At 38.0% G+C, this 20,307-nt stretch overlaps 1 protein-coding gene across 2 annotated transcripts in view; it reads right to left on the bottom strand.

Annotated features, from left to right (window-relative positions):
- The window catches only part of ATP10A (ATPase phospholipid transporting 10A (putative)), a 108,124-nt gene that overhangs the window by 14,429 nt on the left and 73,388 nt on the right, over nt 1-20,307 (bottom strand). Inside the window, exons 8-14 of one of the 2 annotated variants that reach the window (XM_052705674.1) lie at nt 13,230-13,447; nt 12,032-12,226; nt 10,204-10,765; nt 4,515-4,618; nt 4,207-4,333; nt 1,964-2,148; nt 311-632 (exon numbers count right to left, since the gene is read on the bottom strand). In XM_052705674.1, the coding sequence (XP_052561634.1) occupies nt 311-632; nt 1,964-2,148; nt 4,207-4,333; nt 4,515-4,618; nt 10,204-10,765; nt 12,032-12,226; nt 13,230-13,447 (1,713 nt within the window). Of the gene's footprint in view, nt 1-310; nt 633-1,963; nt 2,149-4,206; nt 4,334-4,514; nt 4,619-10,203; nt 10,766-12,031; nt 12,227-13,229; nt 13,448-20,307 lie in introns of those variants that run through there. The other variant, XM_052705675.1, reaches the window with a different exon arrangement.

Below are 20,307 nucleotides of genomic sequence, written 5' to 3'. Positions count from 1 at the left end.
AATGATCGCAAAATGGTGTTCTGCACAGTATCAGCTAACTCAGATCTTCACAGCAGTGTTTGAACATGCCAAAATCTCAAGGCATACTGTAGTATCACCAGCACCTACCTTCAGTAGGATGAAATCCTAAATGCTATTCCAAGAATTCTGCAATAGCTTTGAATAAACGTGTTAAAGTTGTTTGAAACATTTTCAGACACAACTAGAAGGTGTGTGAGTTGTATGGCAGCTGGAAGGATCAAACTGCAAGTCAAAAACCCAAGATTCTCAGTAAACATCAAAGCAGGCTGGTTTAAAATGAGATATTTACCTATTGCCAAGGTCATTGCTTTGAGCTTGTCTCTGACTAGTTTCACTACCATGCTCTTTTGGAGTGGAGTAGAGCGACAACACAGAACTGAACGGCACCGTTTGGCTAGTGCAAGAAATTTATCTTCTAAAGTAGGTTCCAGGGCATAAGCTAGAGTCCTTCCATCAATCACTAGGCCCAAGCTGGAAAGCACAGGGGAAGAGGGTGGATAGAGAGGGGTGAACCCAACAGTCATGTTTCCAGTAGCTTCGTCTATTGTGTCGTTTGAAAATTTAGACTCTATGCATTGCAGACACTGCTCCAGCAAGACAGCACATGTCTCCTGAAAAAAAATTCAAAGCAAACATGTTTGAGAGAAAAGAACGTATGTTCAAAAATTGGTGTTCTTTGTATATTTAGGCATAAGGAATATGGAGGTGTTATATTTGCTGCACCATAAAAGTTTTAATTTCTAATATTCTCTATTCACTCTAAACACTTTTTTTTTTTTTTTTGTGGAAGACATGACAACAATGAAGATATGAAAGACTTAAAACCTAATTCCTCTTTAACATGCAGTACTGTATGCTAAACTAATTTCTTTTAGCTCCTTCTTAGAATAACAGCGTTGGAGAATGATATAATGATCAGTATCAGTACCAAGTTGAGCATGGTGATGAGCACCATGTATACGCCTACAACACTTATCAAGTAGTTATGCATTATTAAAGGCCAATTAAGGGTTATTTAAGCCGAATTTTCTGTCCCAGGCATACTCAACTAGATGTTACTGAGAATATACGAACTTTTAAAATGAAATGCTACTGGTTGTACAGCAAAGAATGACAAAAAACGAAAGATCATTGAAAGTCAGTTTACCAGTTCAGTTGATAGATATACTCAAGAAAGGGAAAATGCTGTTATCTTTTCTTCCTTTTCGAAAAGAATTGGAGCTGGATACTGCTGACCTACCTCTCCTCTGCTGATCTGAAGTCCAATTTTATCACCCCATTAAAGGACTACAGCACTATCGGTCTGGTTCCTTGCATGTTAAACCATATCAGTAAACTCTTTGTGACTGCTTGCGACAAGTTGAGCACAGGAAAGATCAGTAATTCAGAAGAATTAGAAAAGGTCTGTTAGGAAGCGAGTCATTACTGTAGATGCGGTTTTCTGGCTTTTGAGTGCTGAAATTTAGCACTGAAATTTAAGCATTGTTTCTATTTCCTGAGAAAAAGCCATCTGAGAAAACATGAATGAGTTATCTAGACACTACATTTCAGTGTAAAGCACACACATTTTCAATTCAATTGTTTTCTTCCTAACCAAATGTTCGATAACAGGTTGCTTTAGTGCCAATATGCAAAACGAGGGATGTTTTCAGAAAGCATACCAAACGCAGGCATTTATGTTGTTATGGCATGTTGGTGGATCCCAACACACACAGTTAAATCTTCAGTAAGTTTATGACACATGACATTATAACTTAGAATATAATTCACCAAAAAGTATTCAAAGATTTGTCCTACCTGAAAATTACGGTTGAAGCAGGAAAAGGAAAAAAAAAAAAAAGAGGGAAAGGAAAATAAGCCATCAAACTCTTAATTGTGCAAGTTGAAAACAAAGTAAAGCTACTTCACAAGTAGACTTCAGTATAGTATTTGATCTGCTTACTGGTGATTCAGCATTCAAAGTGATGATTTCCTCATCATGATCTAGTAGCTTGCAGGCATATGCAATATTAACAGCGGTTTCTTGCTTGTCTCCAGTAAGAACCCAAATCTGCAACCCAGCTTTGCGCAAGCTTGCAATGGTTTCTGGAACGCCATCCTGTAAACGGTCTTCAATACCAGTGGCACCTAAGCACACGGTAAAAGCAAATTATTCCACATTCAGCAAACACTTATGGTTCACCTCAAACTGTAAGCTTGGATTTTTCCAAAAATTACAGCCACTTTCAGTGGGAAACAGCTAAACGAAACTAACAATGTATGCAGTATTCAGGCAGCTTTTAGGAGGTATCCAGAGAGAGGAGCAGAAAACAGCTGGTGTAAACATATGCATCAACAGTCAACAACAAATCCAGAGTTCCAAACTCCAAAAGCAACCTGATGCCACTCTCTCAGTAGTTCACAAAGATGATGTACCTTTGCTTATTGTTTCTCTGCTCTGTATCTTCACCCTTTCTTCTGCATGTTGCTAGATAACATACTATTGATTTAGTTCTTGACTGCCTTTCCTGAACTAAAAGAGGATTGGTCATTACAGATCTCTCCCTTTCATAGGGGAATGACAGCAGAACTGCAGCTTGGTAACCACACATTATGCTTTAGACATGAACTACTTAGTGTCTTGTGGATGCTCTTTGCTCTTGTAGAAAAACACCCGTTGCCTGATGCGATTTAGCAAAGAATAAGTCATAAATCTATAATCCATAATGTAGAAGGAAAATGTGTTTTTTTCATACTCCCAGGAATCTTCCTACTTGTTTATAACAAACAATATTTTTCCTAAGCTTTCATAAATCAATAGAAGAGAAGATTTTCAAATTGCAGTAAATACAGCTCAGGATCAAGTTCAGTGCCACCACTGAGTTTTAGAGAGGCTTCAATGTGAGGATGTAAGCCATGACAATCAGACAACCATAAGATAACAAATACACAAATTACCTGAAACAACAGGAAAATCAAAGCAAGCTTCTGCCATCTCTTTATTACCACCATAATTGTTAGAAGAAAAGCAATTCAGCTAATAGAAACCCACTTGCAGACTGAGCACTAGTTGTAGGTGAAATGCAATGTCATGAAGACTTTTGAATTATAAAAGCTTTTATAATTCAAATAGTTCACAAGGGAAAAGACATTTCTTTTCCAGACTCACTCACTTTTTTTTATTCCCAGAACCTAAGAACTCTCCTATTTATCGCACAATTCAATTTCCATTTTTGTTTTTCAGAGCACAGCCAGAGCCAACAGGGACAACCATGGTGGGATCTTCCTGATTAATGTGGTCAGAATCAGTCACCTCAAGCTCCCCTTCAAGTCAGAGGAGAAAAACAGCCACTTTGAAGGCATGATTCATCTAATCCTAAAGGAGGTATCTAAGAAAGATCAAATGAACTGCACTTTGTTTTTTTTCCTCTCTCCACTGGTTATATAAGGAGCCTTAGAGATCTACAGTAGACACAACAGAAGTTGGGTGAGTTGGATCTTATCTCCCAGAGACAGGCAAGTTGGCAAACAGTGAAGGCTGTTACCTCCATCAGTGCTATGGCTGTCTCAGTTCTCCTGCAGAGAAAGAAGTTGGATGCTTGGAGTAATAGTGGATACATATGTATTTTAAAATCTCAGCGCTCTCAACTGAGCAGAGAAACAGCATGACTTTGCACTTGGAATATATTTTACATACACTGATTTTAAGTACACCACTATGAAATATTGCAGTCCCCTTCCACAGTGCACACAGGCCCTAAGCGTTGAACCTGACATGTATCTGTCGATGCCCCTCACAGAAGCAGTTTATGAGCTTTGCTTTATGAACACCTCTGGTACCCCTGGAATTGTGGAACCACCTGGCATAGAAAAGAGGCTCCAAGCTACTGAAGTACTGCAGCCAGGATTGGCCAAGTCCTTCTCCTATTTAGAGCAGCAATTCTCATTTATGACATTGTGTCAAATGCATCTCTTGTTTTACTCCAGCTATTTCAATGATGATAAAATGATTGCAGAAGCAAGGATAAAAAGGGTATGTTTTTTATGTTAATTATAATCCCATTCCTTTGTGGTGCTGCACATGACAATTATGACAAAGTCTAAAAGCAGCGAATTTCTGTACTGTCTGAAAAGAATGGATTTCATAGCCAAGCTTTCAGAATTTTCAGCACTTTTTCATTTTATGCCCAGCTCTCATTTCATTACCTAGCAGATGCAAATTCTTCTCTATCTGCAGTGCTGACTGAAACAGAAGTTCTTCACGATTCTCAATAGAAGATTCTGCTTCCAGACGACTTTTTAACCAACAAGCATATTCCTCTTTGCTCAGAACCTGTTCAAGAGAGGATGTGAGGATACAGTCAGTGATGCAGAGGCATTCATACTTTACTGAATAAAATGAAAAACAAAACAAAACAAAAAATCAGAAATCAAGAACAACAAATTAAGACAGCCTTCAGTTATCTTTGTCAGGACTCTTCCTAAAAGAAAATTAAGAGCTTGCACTGACTTACTCGTTTTGCAATACACAGGGTTCGCAGCCCATCTACAGCATACAGATTAAGGTAATTCTGGGTTTTGGTTTGGATTTTCTTTTGATGTTTGCCCCGAGGGTCACCTAGATACCAATAAAAAAGAAATTAGTGACTGAAAAATAACAGCAGCTGAACAGCCTAAGAAAATAAAAGTGTGTCTATAGTACTTATGTACCATCTCTTTAAAACTGATTCTTTTAAAGAGCTGTTGATACCTCCTGGCAAACTTTCAAGTACAACATTCCATTTAGAAAAAAAAAAAGCCCTCTCTCATAGTTCCACCTTTTCTTTCTTCCCTCTTCAAAAGTCATTCTGAATGCATGCTAGACAGACCTTCTTTTTACTCAAATATTTTTTTGGCCCGAAGGCTTTGAGAAATCACTATAATCTCAACAACAAACAGTAATGCCAGAAAGGGAAGTATGATTCAAATAGCCTATTGGCAAATCCTTCTGTACATCTCATCATGTGTAGAGAAACTACCCTTAGTTTTTCTCATGGGTTAGTATTTCAGGACAACCAGAAACAGCACTCTGTCTTTTATGTCTGAGTATATTAATGCACATTTGTTACTACTGTACACACACAACTTTGTGGCCTTAGTGGCAAGAAGTTCTCAGAACACATTTACGTTTGCACAAACCTCACAATTAGCTTCTGCCTTGAACGCACAACTTCCACCTGGTTTACTCTTCCCTTAACCCAGGTATGTCCAACCTGCGGCCCAGCACAGCCGGCAATGCGGCTGCACCCTGCCCTGCACCACCATGGCGGTGGCTCTGCTCTGCTCTGTGGAGAGGCCCAGGTGCTTAACAGTCTGACATGGAAGTGAGGATGAAGCAAAGGTGTGTCATCAAATTCCTCCATGTGAAAAGAACAGCGCCCACTGACGTTCATCAACACTTACTGAATGTTTATGGAGACCAAGCAGTGGATGTGAGCACGATGAGACAGTGCTGGTGTGTGTCAGCAGGGCTAAAAGTGACAGTGGGTCAGCTCTGCTGGTGCATACTTTTATGAGTGCAGAATGCATGCTCTTGTTCATTGCCAGTGAAAATGTATAACTAATGGCGATGACTGTGTTAAAAAGTAACGATCTGTAGAAAAGAATTTGTCCTATCAAATGATGTTATTACGCTCTTTCTATCAGTTGCAGTTTCCATGAAAATAAATAGGAGGCATTACTTTTGAAGCGACCTCTCTGTATTCATCCCAAGACAATTCCTGCTCACCCAATGCAGACAAGGCAAGTACAAAAAAAAACAAAACTGGACATCCATGCCTTAAAATTGTGTGTAAGAACTCAGAATTGAGATGAGATTTCACTCTTTCATTAGCTGGAATTGGCTCAGTGTACTCAATACTGAGATTTAAAAAAGATTAATGAATATGAAACTAACACACTTTGTTCCATGTCATTACCCGAGATGAGGTCTTCAAAAGTTTATAAAATGTGATATATGTATATATAATTTTAACATCTAGGATCAAAACTGATTCATGCACACTACGCTGTTGTAGTGACTTTCTGTAACACAAACAGTAGTGTTACTACTCAGGGAAACCGGTATAGATTTTTTAATGAAAGCACTGATGAGAATGACTGGTACCCTGAGGCAAGTTTTCTATTCCCTGATATAATCCCTTTTTTGTGCCATTACCATAAGCAATTAATGCAGGTATCTAAATGAGATGTCAGGAATATCCAACTCTTTATACTTTTCAGCACACATGTTCCCAGCATAATTCATACTCAACTTGATTTTGCTTTGTGTGACAATGTACACACATACCTGTCTATCTATACACATTTATAAAGCAGTACAGAGTCTAATTAGGTATTTGGAGGCTTTGGTACAAATGCTTAGAAGTAGTGATACTGCAGGAAGTAAGGAGTTGAGTGTTTGGAACCCCAATATTCTGGTTTTGCACACTGTACTCTGTATAGCAATTTTCTCACCTTTAAAGACTATCTGATCCTCTCTAGATTTGTAAAGTTGGGAGTGCACATAACCAGATTTCCCTGAACGACTGTGATATTTCATGTATACCTCATCCCTAAGTGGAAAATATGGCTGGGAGTGTGCTGGTAGGCCTGTCCATCTGTCTATTAATACTACCTGTACTATCACTACAGATTTCCTCAGGTGGATAACACAGGTAAACTGCTGTGGAAGAGCATCTCTATGAATACAACTTGCAATTGGAAAGGTCTTCCTTAAGTTGTGTAGCTCCAACACACACCACATATTCCTGCAGAAGCTATTTAAGCAGTTCACAATCAAACTCAGCTGCAACATACAGCTGAAATATACATGTACTCAACTGTGATCTAAGGGTTTTTATTTACTTTCTTTTCTACCTGTGCATAATATGTCAGTTGTCTGTGTAATATATAATTTTTTAAGGAAAAAGTGTTGCAGCACACCTTCTAGGAGGCTTCTTGTATTACTAAGTCAGCCTTTTTTTTTCCTTTAAAAGAAAAAAATAAGCAAACACCATTCCTAACTCATAGTGATGCATCACTGTTCTACAGAGAAAAAAATGTGTTTCTTGCATAGCTCACATGCAATTGTCTTATGGGAGTGGCTATTTCAGTCCCTTGCTGATTTCAACTGGCGCAAACTTGAATAACAAAGTACATTTCTATTTCTTTAAGGTTCAGTGATATTAACCACTTCATATCTTCTGAATATCACAGCACTAATGCAGTGACCATAAAGCCAAACACTTATACAGCCTTCAATGAACAAAGACAGTAATTCCCTGTATGTAGAAATGTGCACACTGGTTTCCATGTGAATTTTCACTTCTAGTATAAAGAACTGAATCTCCTTCCTCTGCCAGCACACCAATGAGAGCTGAAACTCCCTCTGGCTCTCCTCATATGCCTTATCAGTCTCAGCCAGAGATTCACCTTGAGATCAAAAGTTAAGAGGGGAAGGACTCTCTTGCAAACAAAATCCAGTGGTGGAAATTCTTTTTAGTCGGGATGATGCAGTTTCTATGCTTAGCAGCATGACCACATGAACTATGGAAGAGAAAACCAGAAAATAAGTCTTCTAAAGAAGAATGATAGAGAGCTAGTGGCATTTTGCTTGCTTCATTTCCTACCATAATCACTAGCTGAAAGCCAGCTCAGTCATTGTTTTCTCAGTGACTTATGTTCACAGTTCCTGTGTGAGCTAGTTATTGACTCAAACAGTAACTTTCTTATTTATGAACATGGTTACTGCTGAGATAAAGTAAAAACAATACATCCTTGGGAGTCATTTCAAGGCTTTTGAAAATATCTGGGTGCTGACAGAAAACGACGGTTTTCAGCCTAGATATAGAGGCAGAAGGAATAGAGGGAATTCAGAAACTTTCAGGTTTTGAAGCTCAGGATGATTTCTATTTGTTTGTGTGCTTTTTTAGATATAACTGAAGCTACAACACAGTACTTTTGCATCTATTCTGGGGCTTTTCACCATGGCATTTTTGAAAGACTTTTCCTCATAGAGAAACAGAACCTTCCTGTTTCATAGGACCCAGTCCTGCATGGAGATTATAGACACAGCATTGCTTTAGTCTTTCAGTCTGAGAGCATAAGCATCACAAAGTCTCAAAGCATACAATCAACTTGTGTACAATTTACCTGTTCCTGAGGAACTAATACAGCAAAAAAAAAAAAAAAAAAAAGAGCTGTCACATTAATTTATTGGTTCATTACTTGAAGTGATAATTGCTTGAATTCTTCAAGTACTTGCATTTCCTCTCACATATTCCATGATCAATAGAGAACAGAATGAAATCACAGATAGACTCATATGTGTATATATATATACATATACACATATAATTTTCACAATATAAATCTTTGGGAAATCCTTCTACGTGGGGAATACCACCCTGTGAGGTGACAAGGAGGCAGCTCCCTCAGGAAATGACAACATGTGCCCTGATGTTAGGAAACTACAGACAGGGACCGTGAATGAGTGAAACTGTTCAAGAGACATGTCAAACATTTTTTAGACAGATCTGCTGAAACTCACAGAATTACTGAAGCCAACAGCAGATGAGAGGGCTAAAAAATAAAGAAAACTGCTTATGAAGTTCTAGTGACTGCACTTTACACTGCTTGTGAAAGCAAAATATACTAAAACTCATAGTTCATTTGGGGCTAAAAAAAGTTTTTAAAAAATTGAACAAGTTCAAAGCATCTTTCAATTGCCTGTAAAGATGCAGCAATCTCTGTATTTGCCCAGCTACATAATTTGCTCAGTGATAACAACAGTCTTCAGGGATTCTGCTCCTGCGTCTGACACAGCTCCTTCTGTTGTGTTGCTGTTGGTTGGTTGGCCCCTGTTGGATCTACCCCAGTAGGCCCTAGAACCACTTAGAATTCGCCCCCAAATTCCTCCATTTTTATTTCATGGTTGTGACAAAATATTTGAGATTTGGCATGAGATAATAATTTCTTATTGATGCTCTGTTCTCATTCTGAGACCTTGTTTCCAAACATTTATTTCCAGGTATATTACTAGTAATTCTGAGTATCCAAATTCTCTAATACTCTGAAGGGAAACAATTTTCCAGATGTTCTCAGTACTGTCTTTGATATTAGATCTTAACCAGAATATTATTTATGAATATTTTGTTGTTAGTTGAAGACAAGTCGTTCCTAATTTTTTGGCTCTGCTTTGATTTATGTCTCTATAAACTTAAAACTACCGCCAACATTTTTCTGTATTTCATTAAACTAAAACTGCACAGTATAAGCCTTTCACAATTGTTTACTCCAGGCTAATGTCAGAGTAACCGCACAGTCAATGCACTAGTGACACACAGGAAGCACCTCCAGCACTTTCGGGTTCTGTCCATTCATACTGGGGTAACCCTTAAATACTTAATTAAATTCAGTGTTGAACATACAGTAAATTAGATTCAAACTGACTCATGCAAACTGGCACTCCCATGTTTACGCTGACTTCTGAAAGCTTACAGGGTTCTTCTTGAATCCAACTCATAATTAGCAGCAATTAATGTTCCTCCTGATTCATGAGATACCTGAGTGTTGCAGACTCTGGAGAAGCAGTCTATGATCATAGCTATTCCCTAACACAATTTAAGATGTCTCAACTGAACAGATTCTTTCCTTATTTTGCCACTACCTTTCTGTTCCAATGGCTGATTGATTCACACTGCCCTTTAGCACCACAGTCAAACGCAACGTAAATGTGCAGATGTATGCAAATACATTACTACAAAAGAAAGTAAAGATTCATAGGTGAAACAGATAAGGGAGCTGGAGTAGGAACTGCTTGAGTTTCATATAAAATACTGAAATAGCTATGCACTGCTGGGCGTGTTCTCCTCAAGAAATGTAAATTATTTTGGGAGAGTTTCAGGAAATAGATTCAAAATAAAGTTTGCTAGTAAAAGTTCCTGTACAGAAACTGATGTAATTAATTCTTGTAAGGCAAAGAACCAGTCATTAATTACAGAAAATTTGCTATAACAACGAAGTGCTATAAAAGAAGAGAGATGGCTGCCTTTCTACCATTTCACGTACTCACAACAAAACCAGGATGTCTGGTTGCTAGGAAAGGCAGCAAGACATGATCTTTCAGCAATTAAGGAGAACCGCCTCCCCACACCCCCACTCTTACAAAGCTAAGAGGTGTACCTGAAGAACAAGGCAGAAGGAGATCCATAATAACTGAATCTGCTCCTTTAGTGTAAACATTTATTTCATCCGTGAGAGGATGTCTGACCACTACTGACATCCTCTTCCTGATGGAATCAAAGCCCAATGTATGTAATACTTCAAAGTTTAATGTTCCCAGGTGAGGTAGCTCCACTGATACCTGGTCAGACAGCCTTCCAACCAGAGAACAGTTATATGCCCTTGCTGCATAGACGAGAGCAGCTTCGTCTGGACTTTCTGCTTCATAACGGAGCTCTCCTTCCTCAGGCCCGCTCCCTACAGCCATCCTGCCTTGCTGGGAGCTGTAGCCATTGTTATTCATCTGTGCAGAGTATGCCAGCTTCTCTTCCAGTTTTAGTAAAGTGCTCTCAGTAGATGTGGATGAAAGGATACTTAAACCAAATCTATGCATTGATTTGTTTGTAGCTAGGCTGGATGAACTGCTGCTGTTAGATCCAGAGGTCAAGCGACTTGGAGTGAGTCGTCGGATGAAGTCTTCTATGGTTTTTACAGGAGATTTTAGTTCAAATCGGTCTCTAACCTTGAGAAGAATGAAACAAGACAATGAACAAAACAAAACCTGAAGGAAAGCTGCATTAGAATTTAGACACTGAATTCAGACATTCAGCCTAAGTAGCTCCAACTTAAGAACAGAATTTCTTTGTGAGCAAAAAGTAATGGCACTTGCAATTTGAGAAGGGAAAGTAAATGAACTTAATAGCAAAAAAACCCAACAAGACGTAGAACTTCAGAATTGTGCCTCTGCATGAAAGTACGTATACTTGCATTAAAATTATTTTTACTTCTTTCACTTTTTCAGATAGGTCTAATGGATAGACTATTGGTGTTGGACCACCATCAAAGTACATTCTGAAAGGCTGTTGCCATTCTCTGTGCATTTTCAGTACAGGCAGTAAAAAACATGTTAATTCAAGAGTTTTGTACTGAGAAGTGTGATATCAGAAAAGTTTTAGGAGAATAGGCCAGTGTCAATGATGCCTTCAACAGCAACATGCTGATATAAATAATTTCCACTGTCTTCTCTTTTGGATTCAGTTTGCTTCAGTTTTATTATTTACCTCATTTTAATTAAAATGTGATTTTGCAGATTACTTCACTTCTTATTCCTATTTCGAAAAGAAACATCTCAGATTTTTCTCCAGAATGGAAATTCAATCTGTGGGCCAGCTTTAATAATATGTTCTACTATAGTTTTGTCTTGGGATTCTATTGTTGAAGTTTCATTCATTTAGTTTAGGTTGATTTAAGCAGTAACAATCATTATTTCTCACAATGAGCTTGACATTTTTTAGACAATGTGAAAGATATGTGCAATGTTTCTCAAGTATACTTTCTTTTTAAAAAAACATCTGACCCTATTCTTAGTTTAATTCACATTTACAAAATCTACACACAGCTTATATTCTTTTTTGATAAGTCTTGCATAATATAAATCAGTTTCCACACAGACTTGCATACTTACATACATACTTACATGCAGATGTATGTACATACACAAATATATACACACATTTATCAATTAAGTTATATTTCAAGAACTCAATAAATTTTCATTACTATCTTAAAATTGCAGACAAAAGCATGTCTTACTCTGAAGGTAAATATTGCATTTAACTAATGCTTGACTGAATCTGTTCATTCACAATGCACTTCTAAGAGTTGTCCCACATTTAGTTTCCAGTTATTTCTCATTAGAACAGGCCATTTTCAGTTCCCCAACTTAAGTGATAAATTAGTATAAATTCAAACAAACCTTAAACTCTATTTTGCTGTTCCTTTAACCTACCTTCTGTCGGGGCTGATTTGGAGCAGTAACCACAACGGTATTACAGATAGTCAAAGCAATGAAGAAGTCAAAAATATCACACAGTTCTGGACTCAGATGGGATAATGGCTGTTCGTGGCCCCTCATGATCTCCAGATGCTTTGCACATTCATTCACCTTTTCTAACAAGCTAGGATCTGGTGTGATGTCCTTCTCCTAACAATGAAAAGCAATGACTAATATCAGTGATTCTGCAAATTTCCAAAGTAGCATTGAGCAATCAAAGTGCCCAAAGCAGTGTCAATACCAAGAGTTTTATGAAGGCCTCATACCACAGGGCTGAGATGGAGAGGACTGTAACTCACGCATCACATAGAAAATACACACTTTCCAGTGAGGATACTAATAGAAATGGAAATGTGAGTAATTATGCTGTCAGCTTTTTCACTACTGTTATATTGGCAACGTTCATCTACTTTGGAAGTAGTGAACAGGTGAAGAGTTTCATACTACTGTTCCTCCCACCCCCCAGTCCAGTGAGAACATTCTGCATGGTTTGTTAGGTCTTTTATGCTAAAGCAGAGTACTCTTTATTTCATCAGCACTTTTCTTTGATTTTTTCTTGTCAGAGCAAATTCTGGTATTTCTTAAGATACCAAGATGATAGGATATAAAAGATGTAAAGATAAACTGAACTCAGGTTTTTTCTTCAGTAGAATTTTATTTTATCTGCTGATGCTCAGCAGCTGATGAGTCTGAGCAACCACTGAACTGTATGTTTATGAAGTGTAGCTTCAAATTGTATTGAAAGAACTTACTCCTGACTAAACTCAAGAAGCTCAATCAGTGCAAGCAGCTTCTTTCTTTGCCTGTATTTGTAGTTTATTTTGAGGGTTCACTTATGTCAAAAGGATAACAAAAAATCCCTTCGTAGACAAGACTTGGTTTCACTGCTCTCTTAATACCACTTAGCTCACATAAAACTTCCAATAACACCATAAAATAAATTAATCAAAGCAAAGTTGAAAGGGTGTACACTCACCAACATTTTGAAATGTAAAGTTCTCTTTTTTTTCTAAAACACATGTGCAGAAGAAAAAACGCCAAGATGAAATCTGAGTGGTATGCAATGTAGTACAGATTTCTTTATCTGTTACTTTTCAAGACATCACTCTGTTAAAAGATATAGGACAGTGTGCACTTAATTCTCATGACTTACCATTGGGCTACTGAATGCAGTATGCTTTGACAGTATGCTTGCTCTTTTTGCTTCAGCTCTGCTTCCCGTGCGGCGGTGGGTTTTGGTGCTCTGGCTTCTGTGAATTACTTTGATGCTCTGATGGCTGCAGATACTGTCACGCTGGGATAAAGTTCCTCCTTTTGGAGCTGCTTCCTCTTCCTCAGAATCAGGCTCTTGGTACATCGCTAAGCGCTTGGCTATCAATAAAAGTACAGAGGGAGAAAAGGTGCATTTGTTAAATGTTGCTGAGAAAGAGGCAAAAAGGACATGCTGGCTTCAGTGAAGTGAAGGCTTTATTCTTCTTCTTATTATTATTATTATTCTTTATTCTTTATTCTTATTATTCTTCTGAAAGAAGGTTTTATTCTTATACCTTTGGAGCAATACTGAACGACTCCATTACAGGGGATAACAGAAGACATCTAGTCTTAACTACATGGTACCTTCTAATGGAGGTTGCAGACAACATAATTAGGAACATAATGCAACGCATTGCCTCCCTCATCATGAGACTGAGAGGCAGCTAGACTCTGCAGTAACACACTGCACTCCTGAAGGCTATTCCATAGTTCAGCTTGATGAAATCAACCAAACCCCAGCCTGGGGTCTGTCTCCTCTCCTGGGACATGTATGACAGGCAATGCTGCTTGTGGTGCAATGCTTATTGTGCAGTGCACCACTCATTCCTCTTCTACATAGAATCAGAGAATGGCTTAGGTTGGAAAGAACCTCAAAGATAACACAGTTCCCATGCCCCTGCTGCAGTTAAGGTTGCCAACCAGTAAATCAGGCACTGGATCAGACTGCCCAGGGCCACATCTAAGCTGGCCTTGAACACCTCCAAGCATCCATAGCTTCTCCGGGCAACCTATGTCAGTACCTCACCACTTTGCTCTTGTATCCAATATAAATCTCCCCTCTTCAGTTTAAAACTGTTTTCCTTTGTCCTATCAGTATCAGACTGTGTGAACAGAATGAACCTGTTTTTAAAAATTATATATTACAGTGGAGAACTTGGGTAATGAAGACTTCAAGTAGAACAATTACAGTTAGAAACGAATCTGGGCAGTCTGATGTGTAGAAATAAAAAAATTTAAAAAAAGAAAAGTGCAAAACAGACCTGAATCCAACCCATCTAACAATAGATTCCATTCAGTTCTAAACTGATACATAATGTATTTTTCCATTCCTAAAGATCATGGGCACTTAATAGCCTCTGTCATCCATTAAACAGGCACACGTCACTTTAACAGGTATCTATTTATTCCTTCATTAGGCATTCATGAAAAAGCTTTTCATTATATTCTCAAAATAATCCACACTGTGCAGAGGTACAATGCAAGTTATATACTTTTCGCTCTGCTCTCTTTCAGTTCCATGCTATAACAAATTAGATCTTCCTATGTCAAATGATAGATCATTAGCATGTACGTCAACTATTCAGGCATTCTGCAGGAAAAATTGCCCATGGAGATTTTTCTTTCAAAACATATTCCCAGGAAAAATCTTGCATCAGATACAGTGAGTTCAGTACATGATCGTTTTAATGGGGCTTGCTTTATGATCAAAGAAGAAACCATGCCCGCCATCTGCTGTAACTTTCAAACATGTTTTAACTGTCAGAAAGCAGCAGGAGGAGCTGAAATCAGATTGCACACGCTTTATGGTGATAGGTCTACCTGTGCAGAATCATAGATTGGAGGCTTTTTCACATTTATTTGGAACATATATTTAGTATGAAATGCAGGAGGTGGAAGAGGTTCCCAGCAAACTACACAGTTGTTCAGAGAGCCATACAGCTGCAAACAGAAGAGCACAGCACCACTGGCTTCTCCTTTCTCCTGTTACTGTGATGCAGATAACAGAATCTAGAAGATAGCTCAAAAATTAGGGCTGTCACTGATCTCCTTGGCCTTTCTGTTGCATGGTAATAGGCTGCATCCTTCAAGTGCTAGGTTCAAAAAACATTGCTCAAGATGACATAACAGAATGGACTTTTGCAATTAGCAATACTTGAGATTTAAATAAATCCTAAGCACATTCCAGTGCCTCCTCAGCAAACCCAGTTTCGAGGAGAATTGGTGTTGTGTGGACAGGTAAAGCACAGTTAAAGCTTGTATTTGCTACAGGGATAACTTTTCTTACTCCAGATGTGGGCATTTGAATGGCAGACTGACAGGATGCTGCACTCCCTGCCAAAAGTGGGAATACTCCTTGGCAGGGAAAGAAAGGGGTACAATTATTCTTTCCAGCTTTGCAAAAGGTGGTACCCAGTTAGTCATATTTTTTTCCATGCAGAGTTGTTAGAAAAAAGGCCACATGTTTTCTTTAATAATCATATCTAATTTAAGCTTCTGCTCCAGAAACAAGCTGAAATACATGACTCCAAAGATGGCTGCATTTTACAAACAAAACCAATGGGGTTAAGAAGAGAATGCATTTCATGCGTAATATACACTTATGCTTGCATACCATATATCTGTATTCTTCACTACTCTTACATTACATCCAAAAATATTTTGTTTAGTCAACACAGGAGAAACTGGTTCCTAATACAGCATGTGCCTTTTTTATTAGCATTATACCAATAGTGAATCGGTACACACTGTAATCTGTCTGTGTATCTTTAAGCTATGTTTTGTTCTCTATGCAGATTTTCATTGTAGCACATTCATTTAATTGTTGCTGCAGCGAGGAAAAAAAAGAGAAAAAGATACAAGACCAGAATCTCATTTAAGCAAGTCAAATGTAGCTCGCTTGATATAAAGGGTATTATTTCCATTTTATATCAAATGTATAAAAAAAAAAGGCCACAGCACCTTTTAACATTTTCTCGAGTGCAGTCTTAACATATTATGCAACAAAAACTAAGAAGTTTGAAGAAATAATGAAACACAGTGTGATTGTTATGTTATGGCTAAGGTTCATAATGCTTTAACTGTGTGAAGCGTGCTTCTTTGGGAACATTCTGTTCTCTCCACCCACTCAGCCCTCTCAAATTCAGAACCTTTCCCTACGAATATTATAACCTGAAAGACATTGTTGTGAGATGCTTTTCAGCTTCAGCACTGAAAATTTGCAGCCTTGATCTTTTGTCTGATAGTTATTTATTAAAGGCAGAGACATAAACACTTTGCAAAACACAGCAATGCAATGCATGGAAGTCTAACTTAACTGTCCTCTTGTTCACTTGATATTTACAGCACGAAGAAAGGATAATTAATACTTATTCCATGGACTCTCCATCTTTCAGAAGACAGCAGTAAGCTGTCACTAAAATTCCTATAGCTTCTGGTAAGTATTTTAAGATACTCTTTTATTATTTCTGTGTTAAAAACTCTTTTATTTTTTATTTTTCAATTATCTTCATCAGTTGTTTCGTAAGTTATCTTCCACGCTATGTTCTGCTATGAGGCATCCATCTTAGAGGCTGATGAAAGCATCACTGCCACGCAGACAAATGCTTAACTAAGTAGAGAAATGCGATCAGGAAACCATAAAATAATCTGTTCTGGGCAGAATAAAACGGCAGACCCCTTAAACCAGACTAATTAAGTTGTCAGTGTAGGGGTCCTGATTTTCCTATGGAATAACACCATGTATCCCCAGTCATTTGGATAAGAATGCTACTGAGTTATCATGAAGTAACACTAGATGCCTTCACACTACGTTATTTCCTAATGATTTTATGAGTGCAAGCTTATTTCACTTTGAAGTTCTCTATAGTACCTAAAAAAACCCTCAGACAAGCAGCTAGCATGCAAAAAATTTGTATGACTGTGCTAACATAACTTACTTTGCAAAAGCTTCCCCATAAAAAAAGTCCTGAGACTATAAAACATGAAGAGTTTCCATCCTCTCTACTCTTGGCAACTGCATGGGTATGAAAAGAATACATTGAAGTCTTTCATCATGAACTCCATACTCCACTTAGAAATGGAGATTCTTTCTATCCACCTAGAGATCTTCCAGAGCAATTGTGAGTGCAGGCATACCTATGCTCACGCATACACGCTCAGAGGAAATTATTACCTGTCTCTAATCTCTCCGTCATTAGTTATTGCTTAGGAGTTCAAAATACAACACTCCCAGAGTATTCAGTTCTACTTCTCCTGCTTCTGTCCACATCCTCCAATAATTTTTCTTCAGAAAGTAATAATAAATGTAAAGAGAAACTACAAACAAGCTATACAGAGTGCCTGTTCTGTTGATTGCTTCGATCTTTCTGGAGAAAAGCTAAAAGGACCCTCCTGATTTCTGAAGATTTTCAGATGGAAAAGAAAGGCAGATGAGCCGTCCCTCTGGAAGAACCAGCAATATTTAGGGAAAAGGTTTTACCCATTTTTATGCTTTTTTTTTGTTGTTGTTGTTTAGTAAATTCAATTTTCAATTCAATTCAGTTTTCTGATGTGGCAATGTCTTTTGGTTATGTACAAAATGAACAACAAAGTTTCACCACAATATAGTCCCTCAAACTAAGAAAAAGATTTTTTCCATATAATGCACTTTCCAGTGAAAAGTAGTTGCTGGCCAATCTTTAGCATGAAAACATAGAGTGTGGAAGAGAACTCTTTCTTTCTTGAATTCAGTGACTAAGAAACTTGGCTAGCCAAGGAAAAATCACTGGGTTTTCACCGTTTGCCTTCACTACCATAAAATTATCCTTCTATTCGGTTCTCTAGAGTTTTTTTCAGTCATTGGAAGGAAAGAGAAAAAATGCAAAGAATGAAAAAATTTAGTTTTTTCAGATTTGTGTGGTTGCATTCATGGAGGTTCAACTTGTGTGTTGTCAGAAGTTCCGTACAATGGGTGGCTAAAACTAGAAAAACAGAGATCACACCCCACAGACAACAGGCAATTCATTTAGCATTTGGAAAATATCTAGGACAAATGTCAGGCCAAGAGCATCTGGTTGTAGCTAAATCATATAACGACTTTCACAAGCACAGTCAGCTTTTGGGCACCTACTCTCCCTGGAACCAGCAGATAGATCTGGGGCATGTCCAATTTCTAGAACTGTTAGAAGCTGGCTACTAGCTTGAAAGGAAAAGCTGTGGTATGACAATGCAGTTTTACATATAGGACAATAAGTCTTTGCTTTTTTGTGCCTACATTCTTTTGGGCTATGAGGAAATACTGATTAGAAGAACTTTTATTTTTTTGGTGTGATGTGGCACTCCTTTATAGTATCACTGACTGTGAAGGCAACACACAGCAAGGTGCTGTCTTTAAGATAAATGTAACTCCATCAATTCCTGGGATTTAACCAGAGCGTAGTGCCAACGGGTATTCTATAAATGCTGAGGACATTCATGAATGAGGCACTCATTCTTCCACTTGGAAAGTCCATGGTATATCCTGCTCTTAATTAACTCACTCTAATTCAAGAAGTAAATTGATTTAAGAGAACATGTAATCTAGATATGCGATGGGAATTCTTTTCATCTGTATTTGGAATTCTAAACCACAAAGAAACAGTCATCTAACAGACAATAAACATAGGTGTGTAAAACAAATTTGATGAACTATTAACTGCGAAATTACTAGGTGACTATTTTCCACATAAATATCTCAAGTAGGTAACAAAAATCCCACCTCTGTCAACACTGTGTCCAGAAGGCTCACTGATCAGTTTAATCCTAATCTTTGCATAATCTATACCAGACTGCTACAGGTGCACTCAATAGTGATGTATATTTGATAGAGCTTGCATCATGGAACAGTTGCTAAACACACTCACACCTTCCCTCACAGCTTTCACAACTGTTTTTGGATCCTCTTTGGTGCTAAGCTCTCACATAGAAGTACCATGAGTAATAGTCTGTACTACCTCCAGTTGGCTAGGAGATTCTGTCCCATACTGGTGGAATTTATTGGTCTCTATTATTCATATTTTTGTCACCTCTTGTCTAGACTAAAACAATGCAATATTCCCAGGCATAGTGCCACTAGCCCTGTAAGAAACTTAGAGCCAATACAGAATTCTGCAAGAAAATGTCTTCTCCAGCAAATTACAAAACTGCTGCTTGCTCTCTACACTGCCTAGAAAATGTATTGTCTTTTTCAGGATTTTGTGTATTCTTTTAGAAACATTTAATTACTTCAGCCCTGCGTGAGGTCCACATGAGTTTCTGTAATGAAAATCACAGTTAATATGCCTGCTTTTGTTACAAAACAGAACACTTCTCCATAATCATCAGGCTCACCTTTTACATGGTAAATTAATATGATACTGTGGAAAAAAAATTCCAGAGAAAATGAGGACACTGCCACCACTCAAAAAAAGAAGAAAAGACATGCTTACCCAAATGTCAATTTTAACACAGCACAGTGTACACCTTTTAAGGAATCCCCACACCCACACAAATTGCATGCTGCGCTTATAGGGGTAGGAAAAAGAGGAATGAAGAAGCTATACATCATGAGTGTCACATATCGCTTGACACGTTAGTGGCAAAAACTCAGATACAATGATGACAATTGTGGGATAACAATGCCTGCAGGACAGAAAAGAATGAAACTGATCATAACTGAACAAATTTTAGGGAGAAAAGCTTGCAGCGCAGCACGCATAAAATTTGTGAAGACTATGCACAATCTGCTGATTGAGTAATTAACAGATATATAGCAGATCTAGATTATGCAAAAAAACCCATACTTCAGCAGAAAATTAAAGTTCCAAAGCATGGAAATTTTAGACCTCAATCTGTCACTCTAGGTACGAGTTTCCCCCTTACTGTGTATGTATAGCTGAACTTCAGAATACAGGGACTCTACATAACTTTGGAGTAAAATTTGCCAGAACTTCTTAGCATGGGAAAAAATGCATTGCATCTTAGCTTTGCTCTTGGATATGGCTGAACGGAACTGTTCTGACTGAAATTACTCCCCCAGACTTCATGCCTGAGGCAGACATCTGGCATGGGAAACTTTAACCAAATAGTTAAAAGGTTTGTAAAACTACCCATAGCTGAAAAAAGGATCTTATCATGGGAAGGGTCAAGCAACTGTAATAACAGGCACTGCTACCCAGCCACGGCAGAATAACAAACTTAAG

Source organism: Tympanuchus pallidicinctus, unplaced genomic scaffold (assembly GCF_026119805.1).
Source record: "Tympanuchus pallidicinctus isolate F22 unplaced genomic scaffold, pur_lepc_1.0 scaffold6, whole genome shotgun sequence".
NCBI classification, from domain to species: Eukaryota; Metazoa; Chordata; class Aves; order Galliformes; family Phasianidae; genus Tympanuchus; species Tympanuchus pallidicinctus.
This window is presented reverse-complemented; position numbering and strand designations above follow the sequence as displayed.